Source organism: Balearica regulorum, chromosome 10 (assembly GCF_011004875.1).
Source record: "Balearica regulorum gibbericeps isolate bBalReg1 chromosome 10, bBalReg1.pri, whole genome shotgun sequence".
Lineage (NCBI taxonomy): Eukaryota > Metazoa > Chordata > Aves > Gruiformes > Gruidae > Balearica > Balearica regulorum.
This window is the reverse complement of record NC_046193.1, coordinates 18613008-18634968: the sequence shown is the minus strand read 5'-3', so window position 1 is coordinate 18634968 and position 21961 is coordinate 18613008. Positions and strand designations below refer to the sequence as shown.

General features: G+C 46.8%; 1 protein-coding gene across 6 annotated transcripts in view; it reads left to right on the top strand.

Moving 5' to 3' along the window:
* Positions 1-21961, top strand: part of FRMD4B (FERM domain containing 4B) — a 135685-nt gene that overhangs the window by 79167 nt on the left and 34557 nt on the right. For all 6 annotated transcript variants that reach the window (XM_075762425.1, XM_075762424.1, XM_075762422.1 and 3 more), the window contains exons 5-7: positions 1418-1502; positions 13299-13355; positions 14336-14358. In XM_075762425.1, the coding sequence (XP_075618540.1) occupies positions 1418-1502; positions 13299-13355; positions 14336-14358 (165 nt within the window). The remainder of the gene's footprint in view (positions 1-1417; positions 1503-13298; positions 13356-14335; positions 14359-21961) is intronic.

Sequence of the window (21961 nt, the reverse complement as noted above, 5' to 3'; positions counted from 1 at the left end):
AATATTAAACCAATTACTGTTTAATGTATTGCTTGTCTCAAGTCGCAGCATAAATGTTGCATACATTCCTACCAAGTGCAGCAGGTGCTAGCTTTACTGCTTCCTACCATGCCGCTCCGTGCTGCTGCTGTGGGCTTCTTCCAATGTCTTGCAAATCATCTACGCCAAGAGATCGGTGGTCAGAGCTTGAGGCTGTGAGGAGCCTTAGGAGCGCTGTGGGGCTGCGTGAGGGACCGGCCTGGTTCCGATAAACATGGTGTGCTGCATGCCCTGTGTTGGCCATCCAACCCTCCTGCTATCAAAGGCAAGACATTGAGAAGCCTTGGGGTGGTCTGCACTGTTGGGGTGGTGGTGGCGGCTCAAATCTTTGCTTGGCTGGAAAAAAAAAGTGTATCTTCTAGCATCAGGTAGGCGAGTCTGAACCCAACATGTTCATCCTCTGTAAGGTGCTGAAGCACAGGCATCCTGCTTTCAGATCAGCTAAAGGAGGAGCGACAGGACCATGTTCACACAAATTTGTCTCTCTGACTGACTTGGCAGTTCTGTGCTCCTCAAATCATAGATGTGTTTTCTCCACACCATTGAATTCATCCCGGCACTGTTCGGTTTGATGCCCCGAGTGAGTCAGAGCAGCACATGGGTTGTGTGCGATTTTGCAGTGTCAGCAGTGTACAAGATGTTTGGTGTAGCTCTATAACAAACTGGGACCCATCTACTAACCTTGGCTGGGCCAGAGTAACCAGTAATGGGATCACTTTTGTTGGTAGCGCATCTGTGATGCGTTTGGGGAAGAAGTAGCTAGGGACATGGGCTGTGGAGGAAGGCAGCGAGCGCGGCGCAGTGGTGCCTGCAAGGCTGAGCCGGTTGCAGCCCTTCCATGTAAACCCCTGGTTTTGGGGCTCCCGTCGTCATTAGGATGGATGTGTCCAATGGGATGGAGCTGACCCCAAAGCATTTCATGTGTCCCTTGTTGTTTGTTCCTGTTTGCTCGCAGCCTGTGGCTACTCTCTCCTCCTGGAGCAGCCGGTCCTGTGGGGCTGTCACCAGCCCCTCTCCTCCTGCACAGCGCTGGGCCGGCTTCCCCACCTGCAGCACGTTGTTTGGAAATTACCTTTTCCATTTCTGTGGTTTTATCTGCATAGGTTTGCTGCTTTAATGTCCAACAGGGTTTTCAAATGAGATGAAAAGTCATCAGATATCTACAAGCTATTGAACGAGGAGTGCGTCGTTCCCTGTGTGCTGTCGGCTCGTGATTTTCCGCTCGTTCCCTTCTAATAGGCAGGAAATTAAGTGCAGTAGCTCGTAGTTCCTCTGTACTATTTTATTACTAGAGAACAAAACATTGAGGAAATAAAATGATTTGGGAGGAAGATGAAACCTATTCAAGAAAGTAATTGTTTGGGTTTTTAATTTTCAGGTTCTACATTGAAAGCATTTCCTTTCTCAAGGACAAAACGACGGTCGAGCTGTTCTTTCTGAATGCCAAGTCCTGTGTGCACCAGGTAAGCTCCAGCGTTCCTTTGGAGCTCCTTGTTATGCATCTCCCGTTTATTGCTCCTCTGCCACCTACACGGTCCTGCAAACTCTCTAGGAGCTGCGTCTAATTTCTAGATCTTACTGAAGTATCAAAATCTCAGTGTGCTTTCTCTCCTCCTTCACTTAAATGCTGATACTCCAAATGGATAAGGGTGATGATGGTTTCCTTGTCCTGTTCTCGCAGCCCTGCTGTGTGCTCACTGCACTAGAATAAGTCTTAACTACTCAAAAGCTTTTAAGCTGCTTGAAATCTGGGTTGTAACTTCGCAGGTAGGCTCTCTGTGGTGTATCCTTCTATACACTGCATGGTAATCACTCAAGGCAAGCATCGCTACTGATCTCAAGTCAAACTTGTCTCAAGAACAAAAACCCTGTGAGGAAGGTCCTATGCTGTGAGCTTGGCTCCTAGTTCCCTGACTCCCTGCCTTAATTCAGTGAAGTAGTAAAAAAAAAACTTATAAAGTAGCAATTAAAACTAGTTATTACAATACTTTTTATGTTTACTCTCTGGTTAAGAAGCTTCCACTGTTTTCTTAAAATATTTGAATTGGCAGAACATATTTTTAAAAGTTACTTCATGATATGGTAGCCAAAATCTTAAAAAAAAAAAAAGTTGATCTGCTGCAGATTCATCTTGGTTTAAAAAAAAGGCTGCAGTGCAGCCACCTTCAGCATGTCCCTATAATAACCAGGGCTGCAATAGCAGCTGCAGATGGATGAACTTTACTCTAGCAATGCCTGATGTTTCTGGGATTTTCCAGTTAATGTCAAACTCGGGCATCTGGCTCTTTTTTTTTTTAAACTCCTAGTTCAATCGGTCTAAGAGGGTCACTCAGTTCTTACAACCTTTTCTTGGAAAACAATCCTGTATTGTCAGCTGGTGGTGGAGCTCAGTGTAGACAGTGAAGGTTTTCACCTTTAATATGGCTTCTTTTACAGGATTCTTACTCAGTATCCAGTGTTCGTTATTTTATGGTAGGATCAGAAACCTGACATGGAAGTGGTTAATGGCAAAGTTGTGACTGTGCTTTGTACAGAAATTGCTTTCTGGATGAGTGGAGGAAACTGGTGCCTTTTTACAAAATGTTGAAGTTTTAAAGATGCATGAAGAACTTGGGGCCTCACTGGTTAAAATTAATAAAAAGCAACTCTCCATTTGGCATATTTGCTACTTTAAATGAAGGGCCTTGGCAAGTCGTAGTGATTCTTTCAGGGAGAACTGGAGCACTTTAGACAGAAAGTACAAGTAATTTTGGAATTGGAAAACAGGACTGATTTCAGGATGGAATGTGAAAAATGCCACTGCTAGTGAAACAAATGCTAGTCAAGATTAAAACATTTGGGTGCAAGTATGTGTGTTTGTGTATGTCTAAAGCATAAGAGAAAGCAAAAGAGCAGAGAAGCATTAAAAAATTGCCCTCACTGATCATAGACACACACATATCATCAAACCAATAAGGAGTCTCGTCTGGCCTGGATAAATATTCCTATTATTCATGGCAGCATAACTTCCTATCACTGGAGTGCTGATAGCATGTGAAGTGCTGATGATGCACAGTGCCGCGTAAGTGGACTGTGCGTCATCCAGTTGAGTTCGGGTCTTTGGGAGCTGGGAGCGGTGTGAATGAAGGCTGGTTTGTATTTTCCCCCATGGCTTGCACGGTGTGTGCTCTAATTCGTAGCAACCCAAGGTGCTGGCTTCCCTGTTCCTGCAAACGAAACTGCCAGAAGCAGAGAGGATTTGGTGTTGTGTCCGGTTTCTGTGGGCAGCGGAGGGATGAGGAGCATCGCTTCCTCCTGAGAAGGATCTCTGCAGGCAGCGCTGGGTGATTCGACACATAATGAAAAACCAAGAGCCCCCGCTCTGCCTGCAGCACTCTCTGTGCTGGGTTTCAGTAGAAGCCCGCAGCTCCTTCAGCAGAAGCCGGTTTATTTACTTTCAAGATACATTTGGTCTGGTGGCTTTTAAATTAGGTCTTTTTTAAAAACATTTTATCCTACTTGGCAAACTTACGGTTGGTCTCTAGGTTTCAAGTAGTGCATGAAGTGCACACTGGACCAATTCTTGTATTTAAGTCCAGGTGATGTGGACAAGCGGATGCACAAAGGCACCTCGGATGTGCTCGCACAGCGTGTCTGCTCCCACGGTGCTGGCAGGCTCCGTTGGGCTGCAGGGAAGGAGGCACAGGCTGCGGGATGAGCGGTGTCTGCTTCCGAAGATGAGCAGATCCCCAGCTCCGGTGAAGCAAGTGGCTGATGCTCACGGATGACAGCGAGGAATGTTCCCTGGCATTTCTCAGTTGTTAATCCAGCTCCAGGAGGTTAGACCTGCCTCAGCTTAGCTTTTCTTTTTTTTTCCTCTTCTCCTTTCCTTGCTACATTCATGGAGTGAGGAAACCCCAGTGTCTCAAAATGTAGCAACCTACACCCAGCCCCTGTGCTTGGGAGGGCTCCTCAATGCACGGGATCTGCTGGAGGATGCCCTGCCGGGGCTGTATCCTAACCTGGATCTTTGCATGAAGCTCCTGCTCTGTGTGGGCCAGGAATGTGGCTGGGAGGCTAAGTGCTGCAATACTGGGGTGTGAGAAGACCTGCGTGGATAAGATTGCTTAAAATCCCATCGTGTGTTTTGCTTTCACAAAGCTGTTTCCAAAGTTTTCACAGTAGTTTGTTCCCCGCGTGGGACACTGTGTGTGAAAAGCCCAAACTCGGGGAGGTGCAGAGGGCTGATGCTTGAAGGAATTTGTGCTCTTCTGACATTCCTGAGTGCTGGCACGTGGTGACAGCACAGCAGTGTCTACGTACCCATGCTTCTGTGGCTTGTGTGCTTTAAAGGAAAGCGATGCTTTCCTGAGCAGAGGAGGGGAGGGTGATGTTGCCCGGCATTGCGAGATGGTGCGTGTCGGTGCTGCTGCTGGTGTGGAGGACACGCCATGAGACCCAACCAACGGCTTGGGAGAATACAGCCGGTGCGTTGGCAAAGCTTCGTGCCAGCCCATCCTCTGGAGTAGTCTTATCTGTGGCTTATGCTTCTGATGCACCTCTGAGCCTCGTATCTGCAGTATTCAAGAGCTCTGCAGGCAATCCTGCAAGTGGCTGTATCTAACCAAAGAGAATGGTATCTCCCTAACAAAGTGCAGCATCTCTGGGGCTAGGTCTAGGTTGGCTGTCTTGCTCCAGGTGACTCTGGAGAGGCTTTGTTCCCAGCTGAGTAAAAATTCAGAATAAATAAGATATATAATAATTAATATATTTATACTATTACAAAATATGATTCTGAATAATGCATAATGGAATAAAAAACTGTTTCTGAAATAAGTTCTGAAAAGGGTGAAGGCCAGCCTTGTGCTCTGTAGAGCACAGCCATGCTCTCCTTCCTCACCTTTCAACTCCACATTCCTTCCTGCAAATCTCTGTTTGCTCCTGCAAATCTGGTACCACTTTCCCCTGCCAAGGGTTGGAGGAATCTGGGGCTTGTGCATTTTGCAATTTCTGTAGACATTTTGGCAAGGGGGAGACAAGATAGTAAAATCTCTGCTGCCAAACATGTATTTCTTTCTACTCCCCACCCACTCCCCTGCCCTCTCCTCTAGAGTCAGAGCTCCTTTGTGCTTCTGGGACCTTTGCCACTCACCAGGTTGGTGCATTCTCTACAACTTGTGGTGTTCTCTGCACAGTCCCCTCTGCCTTGCCCTCGACCCTCCCGAGCAGCTGCGGTGCCAGGGGGGTCCCTTTGCCCAAAGCACAAGAGGGTTGAGACCTTATTTTTAGTTCTGCGAATCGCGTTTTAGCAGCACTACAGTTCTGCACCCGGAGCAAAGAATCGCTGTGTACTGAGTGCAAGGTGTCTGTGGCTGCTGCTTTCCACCATGCCACACCTTAACCCACATCAGCCGGCATCTTCCTTCTGCGCGGTGTAACGTAATGCTGCTTTACACACCTGGAGAATGAACCTCCTCTGATGGATTTGCCAACAAAGACCTGTTCAGCATTTGCTGGCCTTGCTCTCCCCGTGTCTCCTGCATATGAACTGAACGCAACACTTGCTGCTGCACTTGTAAGAGCACCCGGTGTTCCCTCACCGCTGGTGCGTGCATAAACCTTGGTCTCCAGCCGATTGACAAATGCTGCTGGTGCTCTCGCCCTACCCTCCTTTTGTGTCGAGCTGCCCATTTTTCCCCTGCTCTGATGCTGCAGTCCCCAGGCCCCCTCCGTCTTGTGTGGTCCAGTGAGCTGCCCAGCTCCGGCTCTCCAGCATCCGTGCTGTCTGGGTTGGAGCCTGGAGAAGCCAAATCCACTGCCAGGAACAGCTTGGGCCACCGAGCAGGAGGTGGGAGCTGGTAAAACTTCTATCTCCAGGTCTATGGCAGGGCCTCCCAGCAACTTAGTTAAAAATTTGTTTATCCACATGTATTTTGGGAGAATGCAAAGGCTGGAAGGATGCTTTGTGTATGTCTGGGCTCTGTTTTCTTACATGCCTCTCTTTTTCAAGGCTTTGAGAACTGCTGCCTGAAAACCTTCAGTGGTGACAACTTCAATTTAAAAGCTTTCTCTCCTGTCACTGACCTTAAGAAGCTGGGTTTCAGATTTATAGCTATCTCTGAAATCTACTGTACAGCTAAAATTTGAAATAGTGAAAGCTAGCACTTGGTTTCAGGTGAAATGGGTTTCTCAGAATTGATGTGTTTGCACAGGGATAGGGGAGCTTTGAAACATGTTTAGTGTGTTACTGCACAGCCCATGACCATAGCTGGGATACTTTTAAGGAGGTGGGTTGGAACTGGTCACACATATGTTGATGATAAATTTGGAAAGATAAATCGGTCTTTTCTTTCAAAACAGCCAAGTTTGGAAAAATAACACCCTACTTGGCTAGCAAAGCACTGTCAAGTTTATTATGCATCAGAGCTAACCTCCATATAGCTCTGCAGCCATGCGGTTGACGCTTTGCCAGTCCTTAAAATACATTCTGTAAACTAAGATCTTGGTCAAGTTGGCTGTGTTCCCCTTTTCCTCTCTACATTTGGGTGGGTGGGGGGGTTATTTGTTTAATTTCCCATTTGTTTCAAGGACTTGTAATTACTACTTTAAAAAAAAAAAAAGAAAAAAGTTAAAGGAAATGTTTTCAAAGGAGTCTGTAACCGTGATAGCTTCGTGAACTGCAATACTTGTGAGCACTTGGCAGCCTGAAGACCAGCGCTTACCAAGAAGAGCTGTTGAAACAGACCCCTGGTGTGAGCATAAAGTCTGGCTGGCTTCCAGCTAGTGGAGAGCAAGGTGGTCATATATCAGAGAGCTCTTGAAAGTTTTATAACGGATATTTCCTAATTCTCTCCCATCTCAAGGGAGAGGGGAGCGTTCCTGTGCAGCCTTGTAACACAGTGTAGTCTGATCCCAGCCAAGGCTATTAAAATATGCTCTGTCCATTGCCTGTATTTGCTGTTCTGCTCCTGAAGACTGAAGCCCAGGATGAGGATCAGCAGGACCAGTTGGCCTTCTGTATTTCAGGGCTGTTATCTTCCATGGGTGCTGGAAGCCACCTCCATGGCCCAACCCCACCAGCAGCATGTCAGCAGATGAGAAGGATGGAGCATGGTTATGCCTGTGAACAAAATGTGACAGGAGAAGGAGGCAGCAGGACCCCCATGCTGATGTCAACTGGCAGATCTTCATGAGGCCCCCCTACTTGTTACCCCATGAGACCTCACATGGGGCTGTGCTGGTGGCTTGGGGAGGGACTTGGCCATGGTGTGGGTATTATCAAGGGACATCCCCTCTGAGATGGGTTGAGGTTGGTCCAAGGCTGCCAGCTGTAAAGCGTTAATGGTGCCCCAGGGACCTGCTGAGGCTCTTGCTGGGGAGGTGTAGGTTGTGTCCTAGCTGGGCTGGCCCATTGCATGTGAAGGCTTAGTTGGTTTGCAGCCAAAGTTTCATACCTTGCATGTCTTGATGTAGTCACCTCCTCCTGGGTCTAACTACTGGTGTTAAATTGTGAGGGAGATTTTTGCACCTTTGATCTCCTGGCCACAGGGTAAAAATGGTGCAACAGGTCAGCCAGTTCTGTTGGTGTGTGAGTATCTCACCATGGTGCTGTGGTGATTATATGTTATGTCTAATGACACTTGCCATATACCCTGGCTTGCAAACAGGGAAGTCTTTATGTCCTTCCCCCATTCTCTGCTTTTACTCTTATATTAATGGGAAAAAAAAACCACCCAAAACACCAAAAAACTAGCACTAAATGTGCTCCTGTTGCCCTGAACTGTGTAGACAAGTCTCAGAGTAGCTGCTGCTGTCCCTGGGGTTTCGTCTAGGTGTTGGCTGAAGCACAAAACACAAGGGAGATGGATGAGGGTGGCTGGCAGACAGCAAAATAAAGGGTATAACAGAGAAACCTGGAGCTCTTGCTCACCATGAGGTACTACAGTGCTCTTTTTTTTTTTTTTTTTGGGCAGGGTTGGCCTAAGCTGCAGAGGTGGGAAGCAGCAGGTCCTGCCAGGAGAGAGCTGTGGTGGCTGCTGCACATGCACTGAGCTGTGTTCGGTCTCAGGTTGTGCTTGCTCTCATGTGGGTAGGAAGGACAGTGAGGCTTAATGGATGACATGAAGGATGTCGTGGACCATCTAAATGCTGTGAAGCAGCTGTGAGGCCTCCTGAGCCATCCAGGCTGCACTCCCCATGGGGTAAATGCAGCATGAGTGCAAATCTGAAGTACCCTTTTGAGGAGGGTCAGAAAGACCAGCCTTTAATTTGCTGCTGTGAGGGCTCGTATTCTACGTGTCCTGCTGGTTGAGTGCTTTACTTTCCCTCCGTAACGTGCTGGCGGTGGATGCTTGCTTGGCTGTGCTTTTTCTTAGCCCAGTCTTTCTGTCTTTGGGAAGTTGGTCCCAGTTGAGATGCTCAGCAAAGTTTGGAGCTTCTGATGCAGGATGGGTTTGGGGCATCCGGTGCATTGCAGGGTGGCGTGAACAGCAGGTGACACCACCGGCATCGAGATGTAGGTGTGAATGATAATCAGGACAGGCACTTTAAAGTTGGAGGGTTATTTGTTTCTGCCGTTGTTTGCCTCCTTGGTGTAATTACCCGGTGCAGCCACACCGACAGAGCGAGTTGTTGAATTTGCCTGACCTAGTTCCTCCTGCGTTGCTCAACTTGTGCTGTAACAGGTTGTGGCCAGGGCCCCCTGCCCAGCCCGTCCCAGGAGCTCAGGCTGCCTTCTGCAGCCTCTGTTCTCAAAGAAGCCTTCAGCGCTGAAAAGCTGCTAAGCTTTTGCACCCGAGGGACCTGCCTTTGCATCCGCTGGCTGTCAGGACACATCGCAGGGATACTGGATCCCTCCTGGGAAGCCACAGTGGTGCTGGGTAAGGGCACTGGTGCTGGCATTGCTTTCTTCACTTGTGCTGTGTCCACACCCAGCTAATTGCCTCCCTGGGTTTGAACACCTTGTTATAGACATTTGGGTCCTTCTTTTCCCTCTGTGCCCTACTTTCAGCTTTTTTTAATCACCTTTCAGTAATCATGGGTAATTATATTGAATATTGTGGCTGTCTTGAGGCTATTCAATCATTGTGTGCGTGTATTTGGGGGCATCTTTGGTTAATATAATTTTTTAAGGAGTTGGTTTGAGGGAAGAGGTGTATTAGTATCTCAGTTCTCAAATCTCCATGTGAAATGTTTTTGCTGTCAGTCTTTAACCTCTGGAGGTTACGTGTGCTTTGAAGAAACTGTATCAGTTTTCATTTCTTGTTCTGGCTCTAAAGAGTTAAACATGACAGTTCCTGTATTGCTTTTTTAATCTACTTTAATCTGAGTTAACAGTCTAAAGATTTGTTTAGCACAGTTAATGCTCATCTGACTATCTTCATTCTTGATCTGTGTTTTCATCAGGATTTCAGACTTGTATCTCTGTGACAGTAAATTCTGGTGTTGTTGCTGTGTCTAATGAGGGTTCACTGCTCTATTCATGACTGAGCTTGTGATTTTTATCATATAAGTCTATGTCTGTGCAGCAAAAGACCTGAGCTCTTATCTGAATCTGGGGCTAAATTCTGCCCGTGGGCACTGAAGGCAGGAGTTGGTCTTTAACAGCTGCTGAGATCCTGACCTATTCCTGCTCCACGGTAACTGCCAACCAGTTTACACATCTGCTACAACCTTTTATTATTCTGGTGTTTGTTAGTATGACAAAAGCCACCACCTGAATCTGCTGGACCAAATGCAGTGTTTAGATAAGCCAGTGGCCTTTTGGAGAGCTACGGGGGGCTGAATCTGCCTCGCTGGTTAAAATGATTGGTCCCTGTACAAACTCTAATTGCAAAGTTTTGGTTTCATCCCCTCCCTGAAGCTGCACCCACTACTCTGTTTAAATTTGCTTGCATCTAAAACGTAGAAGACTCAAATGCCATTGTCTGAATTACATCCATCTACTTAACCTCGTGCTAGTGACCTCGTCACTTGGGATGAATCTAGGAAGACCTTCCATCTTCATCTTCAACACGTGGCCCTGGCTCCAGGGGCCTGTCTGCTTGCTGAAGTCTCCGCTTAAATTACCCTGGCAATTGCAGGCATTGAAAACAAATCTTCTTATAGCCATTTTCCCCCACCTATTTTTGAAATCTGAGCTTGCTGTTAAAGCGATGCTAAAAGAGACTCCTGTCCACCAGCCGCAGGGGCAGAAGGGTGGTTATAAAATCAAAATATTGCCTGAGTGGGAAGAGTCGCGGTCCTGCGCTCCTGAGTGACATGTATTGCTATATGGATTTGTGTTGAGCCAAGGGCTGTCCAAACTCCTTGACAGCCCAGGGCTGGATTACATTATAGCAATGGCCAGTTGGGGAACCAGATGGCAAATAATGTTATATTATGATGGAAAATAATTCTAGGCTCAGAGGGAATTGTCCAAGAGACTGTCACTTGTATAGTGTTAGCCTGCTTAGATAAAGGCTGTGCTGGGCTTTGGGATCCCTTGCTTCAAATCCTCACTCTGCTACTTAGCTACTGCTGACCTTGGAGCAGTCCCTTCATCTCTCTGTGTCCCTCTCTGATTTTTCAGCCCCTTTAAAGAGTAGGGATCTCCCCATTGCTTTTTGGGTTTGGGGTTGTTTTTTGGTGCAGAGCCTCCCTCAGAGTGGCCCCAGTCTCCTGCCACTCTTATTGCGTGGCAATATGTGATAATTAGGGCTGGTTCACCCTGTTCCGAGGTTTGCACCAGCTGGAGAGCCATGGTGGCAGCCCTGCACCTGGGGCATCCTGTTTGTCCCCTTTGCTCTGGTCAAGATACCTTCAGTGTCTTGTTTGAGAAAGGTTAGGTTAGGGAGGACTTTCTTACCTGTTCACTCTTCAACACAGCTTCTAAGCAAACGTGTTTGAGAACATCGGCACAGCAAAACCCTCACTATGAAAGCAAAAACTGAAGCTCCATCACCTGAAGAGGACAATCCCTCATTCAGCCTGTTTAATCTCCTAAAACCCTAAATGAAGTGGTTTGTGGGATCACTTTTAACATTTGTGGCAATGTCATAGCAGCCTAGTAAAGTGACCAGAGTTCCTCAATACTGATATTTAGGACCAAGTAAATAAACATGCAAAAGCAGCCTTGTAATTGCTATTGCTAATTAGTTAATGGTTGTGAGGTGCTTTGAAGATAGAAAGTGAAGAGGTGCTTGGTTATTAAGTCCCAAACACCCTGTAACGCCATCAGCAGCTATTCTATGGGTCAGCAGAGACTTGCTGCTGCAATAGCTCACTGAGTGCTGCAGAATTTTTCTTGGAGCCAGCAACAAAGAGATGAGGGCCTTTGATGTGAGAACTGCATTTGGATAGTTAAATCTCAATGAGTTTCTTGTATGCTTAAAAGGTGGTGAGCCTGGTGCAGCTGACTCTGCCGTGGGGCAGGGAGATGGTCTTGATGATGACTTTTTTTTTTAAGGTCCCTTCTGGCCCTGTTTTCCCTGATTTTGTGGTCCAGAGACAGCTTTGCTGAACTAGAGCCTGTCTTTCCTGCTGAGCAGAGGTTCCCTGCCTTTTCTCATGCCTGGGTTCCCTACCTGCCAGTGCAACAGAGCATGGTGCTGGGATGACCTACCTCCTGTAATCCTCCCACTGCCACAGTTGGCCTCTGAGGGTGTTTGAGCAGATACGGTTTAAGCTAAAAAAAAAAGGCAGCTCAGATGTGCATGACAAAGACTAACCTGATACAGACCTGGAAGTAACAACCTGCCTTAAAATTGCACCTATGTGAAGAGCTTCTGGGTTGCAATCCTTGCCTTTTCTCTTAAGCATCAACATGAAAGAAATCTGAAGGAAGGATGAACTTCAAGTGTGGTTTTTTTTTTCCCCTCCTAATTTGTGATGTGCCCCTCCTCTTCTAATAAAATATGTCTGGGAATGCTTTGGAGGCTGCTTCTGCATAGCTGTTGCCACACCTGTTGGGAAGGGGAAATTCCTCTTGGTCTGCTGCTGCAGAGCAGCCCGGGGGAGCGCTGCTGGTGGAATGTTTTATTGACAAAGCTGGCAAAAAAAGCTTCCTTTCCATGAAAATTGAATTATTTGTTTGTTCACTTTTGAATTTAGTCTCTGTGGGCCAGACCTGCAGCTGTGGTAAATTAGCTCAGCTCCAGATGTGCCCTATATATTTTGAGATGTCATTTCCCTGTATCTGTATGCAATTCTGTACATCTTCCTGCTACCCTGGTTTTGGCACTACTTCAATTTTCAGTCTGCTTTGTCTTCTCATTCAGCCAACAGATCCTGGGATCTCCAAGGCAGGAGACAAGCATTGTGTTCACTACCTTCAGTTGTAGAGGGTCAATAAGAAAAAAACAACCCTCTGTATTCACGGGATGGTTCATGGGCTCAGTTTTGTCCTTTACACACAGTTTACAGGATGCAGTAGGTGTAAGGGGTAGCTTTGATAACCCAAGAATCCAGCTGTAAAGTGCATCTCCTTTTCCAGTGTTACTGCTGGTCCGAGAATAGAACCAAGATCAGGATTTTTGCTTGTGAGAAACTAGCTCAGAAAGATTACACTTAAGATTGCAAGCAGGAGAAAAAAAAGATACTCATGTAGTTTTGATGTTTTGGCGTTTATTAACTGCTCACCTCTGAAGTCACTGAGGGCATAGGGCTGACAGGACAGGGCTTGGAGTGGGGTCAAGACACAGATTGCCAGCATGGGGGTCTGTGCAGTTTTTCTGAGCGCTGCACTACACCCCCAGTGTACTTGCAAGAACCGGAGGCTGTAAGGTCCAGACTTAAGGGAGCTCAGTTCTACTATCCTTGTGATTAATAAGTATTGCTTACCTGGCATCAGGGCTGTGAGTACCACCATCGCAACAAAGAACTGTGGTCCCTGCCCTGAGGAGGTGTTCCAAGCTATACCACTACCCTCTCGTTCAACCCCACCTCCTTGCTTCCTGGCGAGTTTTTCCGTGTGTTTTTGCAGCGTGCGGGATCGGGTTTGCACAGTCAAGATGCAATAACGCAAAGCAGCGTCCAGTAAAACGCAATAAAAGAAAGATTTGTAAAGAAAACACGTGAGAGCAGGGGTGGGGGGGTGGGGAGGAGGACGGGCAGTGCCTCGGTCTGTGTGTACATGCTGACAGAGGGGGGGTGCGGGGAGGGGACTCCGGCCCCGCGGGCGGATCTCGCTTTGCTGCGGCGGCGGTCGGGTCCCAGCGCCGCCCCCGGGCCGGAGCGGAGGGGAGCGGGTCCGGCTGCCAGCGGGCTGTGCACGGTTCATGGTCTGCTCTTTCCCTGCACAGGGGCAGATTGAAGTGGAAAGCGAGACCGTCTTCAAGTTGGCAGCCCTGATTTTGCAGGTAAGAGCCTCGTCCTCCTCCCGTGGGTCCGTTTCTGATCCCGGTAACTTGGGCTTGGTTCAGCTCAGCTGCACTCTGCCTTTCTGGTTTTATCCCCCTCTGCAGAGACGAGCCCGTGCAGGGTTCTTTATAGCTTCTACACATTGAGGGGAGAAGCTAATAAACTTGGGAGCTGGGTTTTTTCGTAGGCGAGTGAGAGAAATATTTACTTGAGTTTTAAATCGAAAGAGGGGGAAAACTCATCAAGGGAGGTCATTTATTTGGGCAGGTTTGCATCCAATTCATCACTTACTACAATTTAAATCTGTTCTGGACATCTGGGAAGAAAAGTGTGTAATACTGTAGCTAAATTTGTTATGCTATGCCTGTGAATCTTTCAGAGTATATGTTTCTGATACCTCTGTTATGTTGAAATATATTGGTTTTTCCTCCTCTTAATCAAGTTTTGTTGTACTCAGACTTAAGTTCTAGTTATTTACTACCTTCTATGAAATAAAATTCTGTTTTTAAAACATTTAAGGTTTTTCCCTACTTCATTCTCAGTGACAAAACGCTACAGCAAAGCTGCAGTGGCTTGATCTGCCCAAACTGCTTGTTGTTTCCATCTCAAGTGAACACAATTCTTCTCAACTGCTGACCTGCCCGTAAAGCCGCCCTTCAGCTGGATGTGGTCAGCCAGAGAGAGAATTGTATTTCACTTCTCGTGCAGTAAAAGTGCAATTTGGTTTGCAATGTGAAATTCATCCCCATTTTGGAAGTGGTTTTATTTATGGTGTAGGCGGATAATCTACAGCTGGAAGTGTAAAGAGCCAAATTCTGTTCTCGAACGCGTGCAGGCAGCCTCCGTGCTTTGCACCGAGTGTAACTGGGGTCAGGATGTGGCCAGAGACCTGTGGGAGTGGGGAAGTGAACAATGCTGGGAAAATCGAGGACTTTTGAAGAGATCATGTTTTAATGCTGTCACTGTTTTTCAATTGTAGGAAGCTAAAGGGGACTATTCCAGGTAATAACATTTTCCTTTCTAATACTAGTGTGCTTGATGGATGTGTTTTTCTGTGCTGGTATTGTATTGCAAACAATCAAAAATGGGGGTAAAGTCCAGCCGCGAGCAGCGGCTAAAGAAAGTGAAATGCGCTGCTGGGCTGGATAACATCTGAGTCTGCAGGGTGAGTAATGCCTTTTGTGAGCAGGCTCTGAGTCAAAACAGTTTTTCAGGCCATCCCACTTTGCTCCCCTCCCGGATGCAGGTACCAAAGTGGGACAAGGAGAAAGCTCCCACTCTTTCCTACCAGAAAGCCCGTGCTTTGCACTGTACGTTGGGTCCATCTGGGCGACCTTGCCTGCAACCCTGTCCGCAACCTTGCCTGTACAGTGGCAACGCGTGCAGGGAGCCGCGGAGCCCGTCAGCTGCCTGTGCCGGAGATCAATGAGCCTCTTTCTTCTGCAGCTGCCCCGCGGGGCCTCCCCCTTCCCGCACTTGACCCGACAGTTGTGTTGTAGCTGGTGAACGACCCGGTTGCTGAGCTTTAGCTGTCTAAAGCTGCATCTTCAGACTCGGCTTGCCCTTGGAGATTATTTTTGCCATGCGCAGGTTATGATAACCGGCCATGGGGAGGAGATGGGGTCGTGCTTGGACCTGTTGAAGCCAAGGAAAAGACCTTCAGTTAGAAACAGCTCACTAGGCAAATAGAAATTCAGAAGGTTGGCTTTGGTCACGTTAATATTTTACTACTTGCTGAGTTTCCATAGGGGAAGAGAGGTGTGTTTACGCTTTGGCTACAATGGCTTTCAAGAACCGTGCTTTGAAAACGCTCAGTAAAGAACTACCTGCTCAAATGCAGGGAGCAAGTCACGTCTGGCTGCTAAAGCCTGCAGCAGTGACATGCTCCGCTTTTCCTTCAGTGCGGCGTTGTCAAGTGCCAGTGCTGCTGCCCAAGACCCCTTCTTATCCAAATGCCGGTCCCTTCTCCACTGCAGGACGTGCTCTGTGAATTCCATCACAACCACCTCCTCTTTTTTTGTTGCGTGCTCACACCTGCAGGGAGGAAAAGATGTCCTTGTGACTAAGATCAACTGGATGGGCTGGCTGCACAGATGATTTCTGCTCCTATTCATGCTGTAGACCTGCTTTGTGACCCGCTGTATGTTGCTTATAGCCACAGCGTGCTGCGTTTTTCTCTAGAAAGAACGCTCACCTTGCCTGATCTCACAGGGACGCCCTAAGCTTAACTCGGTCTAGGCGCAGGTAACCAGAGAACCGCCCATCGCTTGACAAGAAGTAACTTGTTAAGCTTTAGCAACTGGTGGCATGTGCTCTCAATTCCCAAGAGGTTAAGGTTAAAAACTGACTTTGTGATGAAAACCTCCCTTATGTGGTTTGAACTTAACACTGACTCCTTATCATTTGCCATAAATAGGTTTGTAAGTATTGCTTCACATGCCCAAGAACTGCATCTGTGGTTTTTTTCCATGCCTCCACGGACACGTTGCAAGGAGTGGATTGCCTCTGGTTACCTTCAAAAGTATTTAAAGAAAATTGGAGGGAAGAATACTGTGCTCCAAGAGTGATTTCCTTTTCCAAGTGCAGTTCTTCCCTAACAGTTGCATGAAAATAGCTACAGCAATTGTTTCCTCTGTTAAACAAAACATATGTTATCCCTCCGCAGCAAATGAGCGCAGCCAGCTGTCCCAGGCCCCGTGAGCGCACCAGAAGTAAAGGAATTTGATGTTATATATCACAAGTGGTCGTTTGGACCACTGCTGATAAAGCACTAGCTTAATTACCAGCATATCTTACAAAGATACTGCGGGACTAGTCTCCCCTGTCAAACTCACCCGTGATACAAAGGATACGTCCTTGCAGCGGTGCCGCTTGTGCAGCGCGGTTGCCTCTGTGGTGTCTTGGGTTTGGTGTGTTCACTGTTGTTTGGTAATTCCACTTTGAATCACTTTCTGGAATGTGGCTGTTGCACCATTTCTGCTTACGTGAGAATACGCGGGTTAAATTTTTTATATAGGATTAGTGCTGAATGAACGTGGGTAAATACAGGAATTGCCTCAAGTCCTAGAGATTAGCTTTCTGGAAGTGAAGAACGGGCCAGTCCAGACAGCACTGGTGATCTCTGCCTGGCTGATCTTCCACGCATCCCATGGGGAGCTTTTCCATGGGGACGCATCCCACAGCAGGGTCAGCGTTCCTGCTGCCTTCAGCTGGGCACACGGGGATCAGTACCAGGGTCCGAACGCTTCAAACTCCTGCGGCTCTGCAGTAAGCGCTGTCCCAGTCTGCTGCTCAAATGCTCGGATAACGTCTTGATGGCAGAGAACACCAATCTCCTGAGAAACACCTTCCCTTACTCCGTGCCGAGTGGGTGAGCACATTCTTTTGAAATCTGCTTATTTTCAGTGAGCAAACCTGCCGTGTGGGTGCTTGGCGAAAGGAAAAGCTTCTGATGTCTACACCACACGGGTCACTCCGGAGGGACTTTGCAATCTGGTAGCACTGACAGCGTGAAAGTATCAGGGTCTTTGGGGTTTGGCCCTTGCAGGTGGTTTGCAGTAGTTCCCCAGGGTCCTGGACTGAGCTCTAAGGACGAGGGTATGTGCCTTATCGTTCAGAGACAGGCTTTATGCGAGATAAACTACCCAAGTCCCGCTTTGAGAGGACTCTGGCTTTTAAGACATCTTGATAAAACTTAAGTACATGCTTCAAAATTGCACCCGCAGCACGTCCATTGCTTATGTGCCTGTTCTGGATGGCTCTGGTTTCTCAGAGGCAGTCTAAAGTGACTGCGGGCTGCAGGAGGAGTGATTAATGAAAATGACAGTGGACCACGATCGATGTAGCTCACTGCGCACCCAGTTCCTTTTCCTGTTTACCAAACTGGTGATCCCAGCCAAGACAATTACCCGCTGTGTGTGATGAAGAGCATGTCGCGGGGATGCTCGGTGAGCCGTTCCTCTCCTTACACGGGACAGTGTCAGGGCTGCCACGGACAGAGCGGTTCCTGCGGAGAATCCCGCAGCTGCGATGTCCCCAGCACGTCTGAGATGCTGCAGGTCCCTGGCCCTCCTCTGCCTTCCTGCGCAACAACGGGGCGGGTTTTGCTCCAGAGGAGAGGTGCAATGCTGGGCTTGTGTTCGCTTCTCTGTTTAAACTGAATTCCTGTCAGTTTTTCTCCAGCTCCTGTAATGAGAACCCAAAGCAAAGTATTAGTTAGCAGTAGTAGTTTTGAAACTCTGCATTAGTTAATTGCGCTCCTCTGTGCTCGTGTTTGCAAGCGAAACAGAAAAAAGCTGCAAGCCTGGTTTTATAAAATCCTGGTTTTAAAACTCTATGCAAGGTTTTTAAAAAGTTGCAGCTTCTGGCATGGTTCAATTTTGGGGGGAAAAAATCCATATTCTGTTTATTTTAGAAATTTTATTTAAATTTTAAAGAAAGCTGATGTCTTGGCATGCAAGCAAAATAATAGATCTGTCTGGCAATTACTCAGTATGTAAATATGCAACGTATAAAGTCTTGCCTCCTTGGGAAATAAATGATTTAGCTGTTTTTAGTTTACAGACTAAGCATCTGCCCTCAAAAATGCTGTACAATAGACTATAGCATTATTTTACTTTGTGGCTTGACAGAGACAGTTTATAACCGAGATGAAAACTGATGGTCCTAAATGCTGTCCTTCCAGCATTAAAAAACAATTTATTAAAATGAGATTGTCTACAGGGACTATATAAGGACAGTAACTTTTAAAAAAGTTTATTTTCTGACTGATAATCTCAGATCACATTTTCCTCAGTAACATTTCCAGGACTGAAACCCAGCCGTGCTCCCTGAAAGTTAATTAAATTGCTGGAGGAGGGCTTCCATTTTCTTTAAACAGCTGACGCATTCGATTTTGATTCTGGTCTGTGGGCTGCAAAGATAACTCCCGACTGGTATAACATAACACAGACAAAATAATGAATTCCTGATAGCTGACATGTGCGAGGCACTGGGGTTTATCATTACATGGGTGATAAGCGCCGTTTGTAAAAGGAAAAGGTTTGTGTGAAAGACACTCCTGCAAACTGCGGCTGTGGAGTAATCGGTTCAAACTCCTGGACTTGAAATCTTTACTGAGCTGAAAATTAAGCACTTGGTCTAGGTGCAGAAAATGGGTATTAACAATTTTGCTCCTAACTAAGAGTGAGTGCTCACAGTTAGATTTTTTGGGTAGTGTTTGCTCGGGAAGATGACTGTTTTGCCAGACAAACTGGAAAACCTCTTGGTAGAAAAGAATGTGGAAATGCTAACTTGGGCAGTGCTAGAAAATAGCTGCTTGAGAGAAGTTAATAATTGTTTGATAGCCAAGCACCTGTTTGATATACTGCTTACCCCAAGATTAAGGTAGCTTCAGAAACAGGGCACACCTGAGATTTGTTGGAGGCAGCTTGTCCAGCCTGTTTTTGGAAATCTCACCAGGTTCATATGACCCAAACTCCAGGTGTGGCCGTGTCCAGGACTGGGGTCAGAGCAGAAACACAAATTTGGACCAAATCTCCCAGGTTTGCATCCTGGAGAGGTCTCAGTGGGCTCCGGGTGGGTCTGCGTGGCATGAATGGAGCCCACGTCGTGTGGGGCCAGGCTAGAGCTGGCCTAAGCAAGCCCTGAAGCGGGTACGGCGTGGGCGTCAGGTCCGTGGCACAAGCCTTTTTGCTCGGCAGACCTGCTCCTCTTAGGCTGCACTGTTGGGGAAGGAGACCCGTTGTGAACCGTTCGCTGGAAGGCTCTTTTCCAGGGCCGTTGGGATTGTGGATGGGTTACAAGGGGACATCCACGCTGGTCTCCTGCGGAGGCCAAAGACCTGAGCGCGGTCTGGGAGCCTCTTCCAGCCCCTGGGTTCCCTCCCATGTGTGCCAGTGGGTGACAAAAGACAGGTGGATCACCATAGGATTTACTCTCAAGGTGCTTGTCATAAGCAGCGCTGTGGTTTAGGTTTTGATTTTCTTTTCCATGTAAGTGCACTTTTTAAATGCCCGTGCGCTGATGTTTGCAGAGCCTTTCTCCAGCGTGACCCACTGCTCCCCGTGGGCTGCGTCTGCCTCACTGTAAATCAGTGCTCAGCGCTGTTGCTACGGCTCTAGTCCTTGTGCTCCACGGCTGATTGTTTGCCGAGTGAGTCATTGTGTATTTTGCCCTTCAGCTGCGACTCTGCACAACTTTTTCTTTAAATACCTTGCTAGGCACTTGCTCACAAACCATTAACTCTGTCTCGGTCAAACCCAGCTGTGTGCTTTCCTGAGCTTGCTCTTTTGCAATAACTGATTTGAAACAAGTTGAGCAAAGATTTATTAACTTAGAGGCTGCTTGCTGAGAGGATTGATTATTTATGTCACTTTATTTGGAAACATCTAATGAACTGAGGTAGTAAATAAGCAAGTTTAGGGAAAATCACGTTTGGTGTGTATTTCATACAATGATAATGAATTCCCCTACTTGTCAGGTATCCGATACCCGCTTTCCCAAAGAGTGCGCTCTGCTAAATTGGTTTTTTTAATACCCTCTTCACAGAGAAGCTGATTGAAACTCAGTAATTTTCTTGATGAGTCACTGGAATTTGTTTTTGGGGTCCTACACCCCAGTGTACCGTGAGGAATGGGTAGCTGAGGGAAGGCAGCAGGCAGAGGGGAGCCGGGCAGGGAGCCCCTGAACTCCATCTCCCTGAGCACTTTGGTGGCAGTTCTGAGATGAAAATGTTGTTCTTTCCCAGTGTTTTATTTTTCAATAAAAAGTGGAAGTTGACTGTGTAAACCAGGTGCAATTAAAAAAAAAATTATGTAGTTTAGCACAAAATTGGGGTCTTGACTTTTAACAGCAAGAGATTTTTTCTTCCTACTGGTGCTACTTGTAGATGCATACAGACCAAAGCATACATAGTCTCTGCAATGATGTAATTTTAATGGGTTTTTACAGTTTCCTATTTTAAAGCAGTTCTGTAAAGGCTCCCAGAGAATTCATATAGTATGCTTATTACGCAGCACATGAATTAGGTGGAACCACTGGGGGTGAAATGAGGAGGGGGAAAAAAAAAAAGGGATTAGATGAAGAGAAAAAAAAAAGGATGTTTTGAGTAATTTAATAATTAAATCTCATGGGATTTACTACTTGCATATGACAGTGTAACTTTTAATATTTACACATAATTATGGCAGTTTGGTAAGGAACATGCATTTTTAGATTTTATATGCATTACGTTCATACGGTTTCCTGAGAGGCAGCAAAGGGGCTGTTGTGTTTAGTCCCTCTACAGTCCATTCTTTTCTTTCTTTTTCTTTTCCTTCAAAGCACTTCTAACTCCGAGAGGCACTGCTATAGTGCGTACAACCCAGCCACCTAGGGAGGGCTTTTGTATGTGCTCTGCATCCAAAGCAAATGAGAGACAAGGCAAGCATGGTGCCAGAAAATTCATCGTCCCCCAAGTTGTCTCCCATGCAGGGGACAACTCGGAGGCGTTGCTGTCGTAGCTGTTAGGCTTGGAGTAGTGTCATGGCATCCAAAGCCTTAGGCAGAAGATGCTCTCCCTCTTGTCCCTAGGAATTTCCTCAAGTACAGGTTCAGCATTAAAGGACATTGCCTTTTCCTGTTGTAAAATTGAATTTCATGGCTTTTGCATTATAATGTATTCACCTCCCTTCTGTTGAATATCTGGAAAACTTTGTCAGGTCTACAGAGATTTTCTCCAGTCTTGCACCGTCAGCTGCGAGCAGGAGTTTGGGCTCTGGTCTGACTCCAAACAACATCCTCACTTTAAAAAAGCAAAAATAAATGTCTCTTACTTTTCCTTCCCATGGTGATTGGGATCTGTCATGTGAGGTGTATTTTGTGCTTTGAGGAAATGAAACGACAGCTTTTCAGCCTCAGCTTTTTTGCTTTTGCAGATTTGTCAGGTCTTTATCGTATTTTGGATACTTTATTTTTCTTGTGGTTCAATGTATCTCTGTATCGGCACGCAGGGCTGTGATAACAGGCTTTAAACTTTGCTGCTGTACTCAGACATGCTACAAACCCACAACTAACATGGCTAATCTGACTTTTGTGTGAACAGGAAGAAAGTGTGAATGTTAGAAATAACAGTCTGTTGTTGCGAGGAAGGGTTTGGGATCCTTCAAGCATTGTATCAACTGTGAATAATCATCTTTTGGTCTGCAGTAAATCCCCGGGTAAAGCAGAGCCGTTCTGCTTCCCGTCTGGTCTGATAGCGAAGCACTGCTAACGCCTGCTGCGGGGTGGCTGGGCAGCTCTGTAAATGTGCAAGTACCGTCCCAGAGCCGTGGGACTGGGAGCCATCACCAATGATAGGTGTGTTGGTCAAGGAACCAAAGAGTTTTGTCTTCAGAATATTCATGTTTTGCATAAAAGAAGACCTGAGAATTTAGGGCAGGTTCAGGTTGCAGATTTTCTTTAGACGTGGAGAATTGCTTCCTTAGCACCCTGTTCCTCGTCTGCAGAGTGGAAGCACGAACGGTGCCTCATCTGCCAAGGTGGCCCTGGGAGTAGATCACGTTGTCATTTGTCTGGTCCTCACATCTTCAGAGAGGTGCATGCATAGCTGATAGGGGAAATGTTG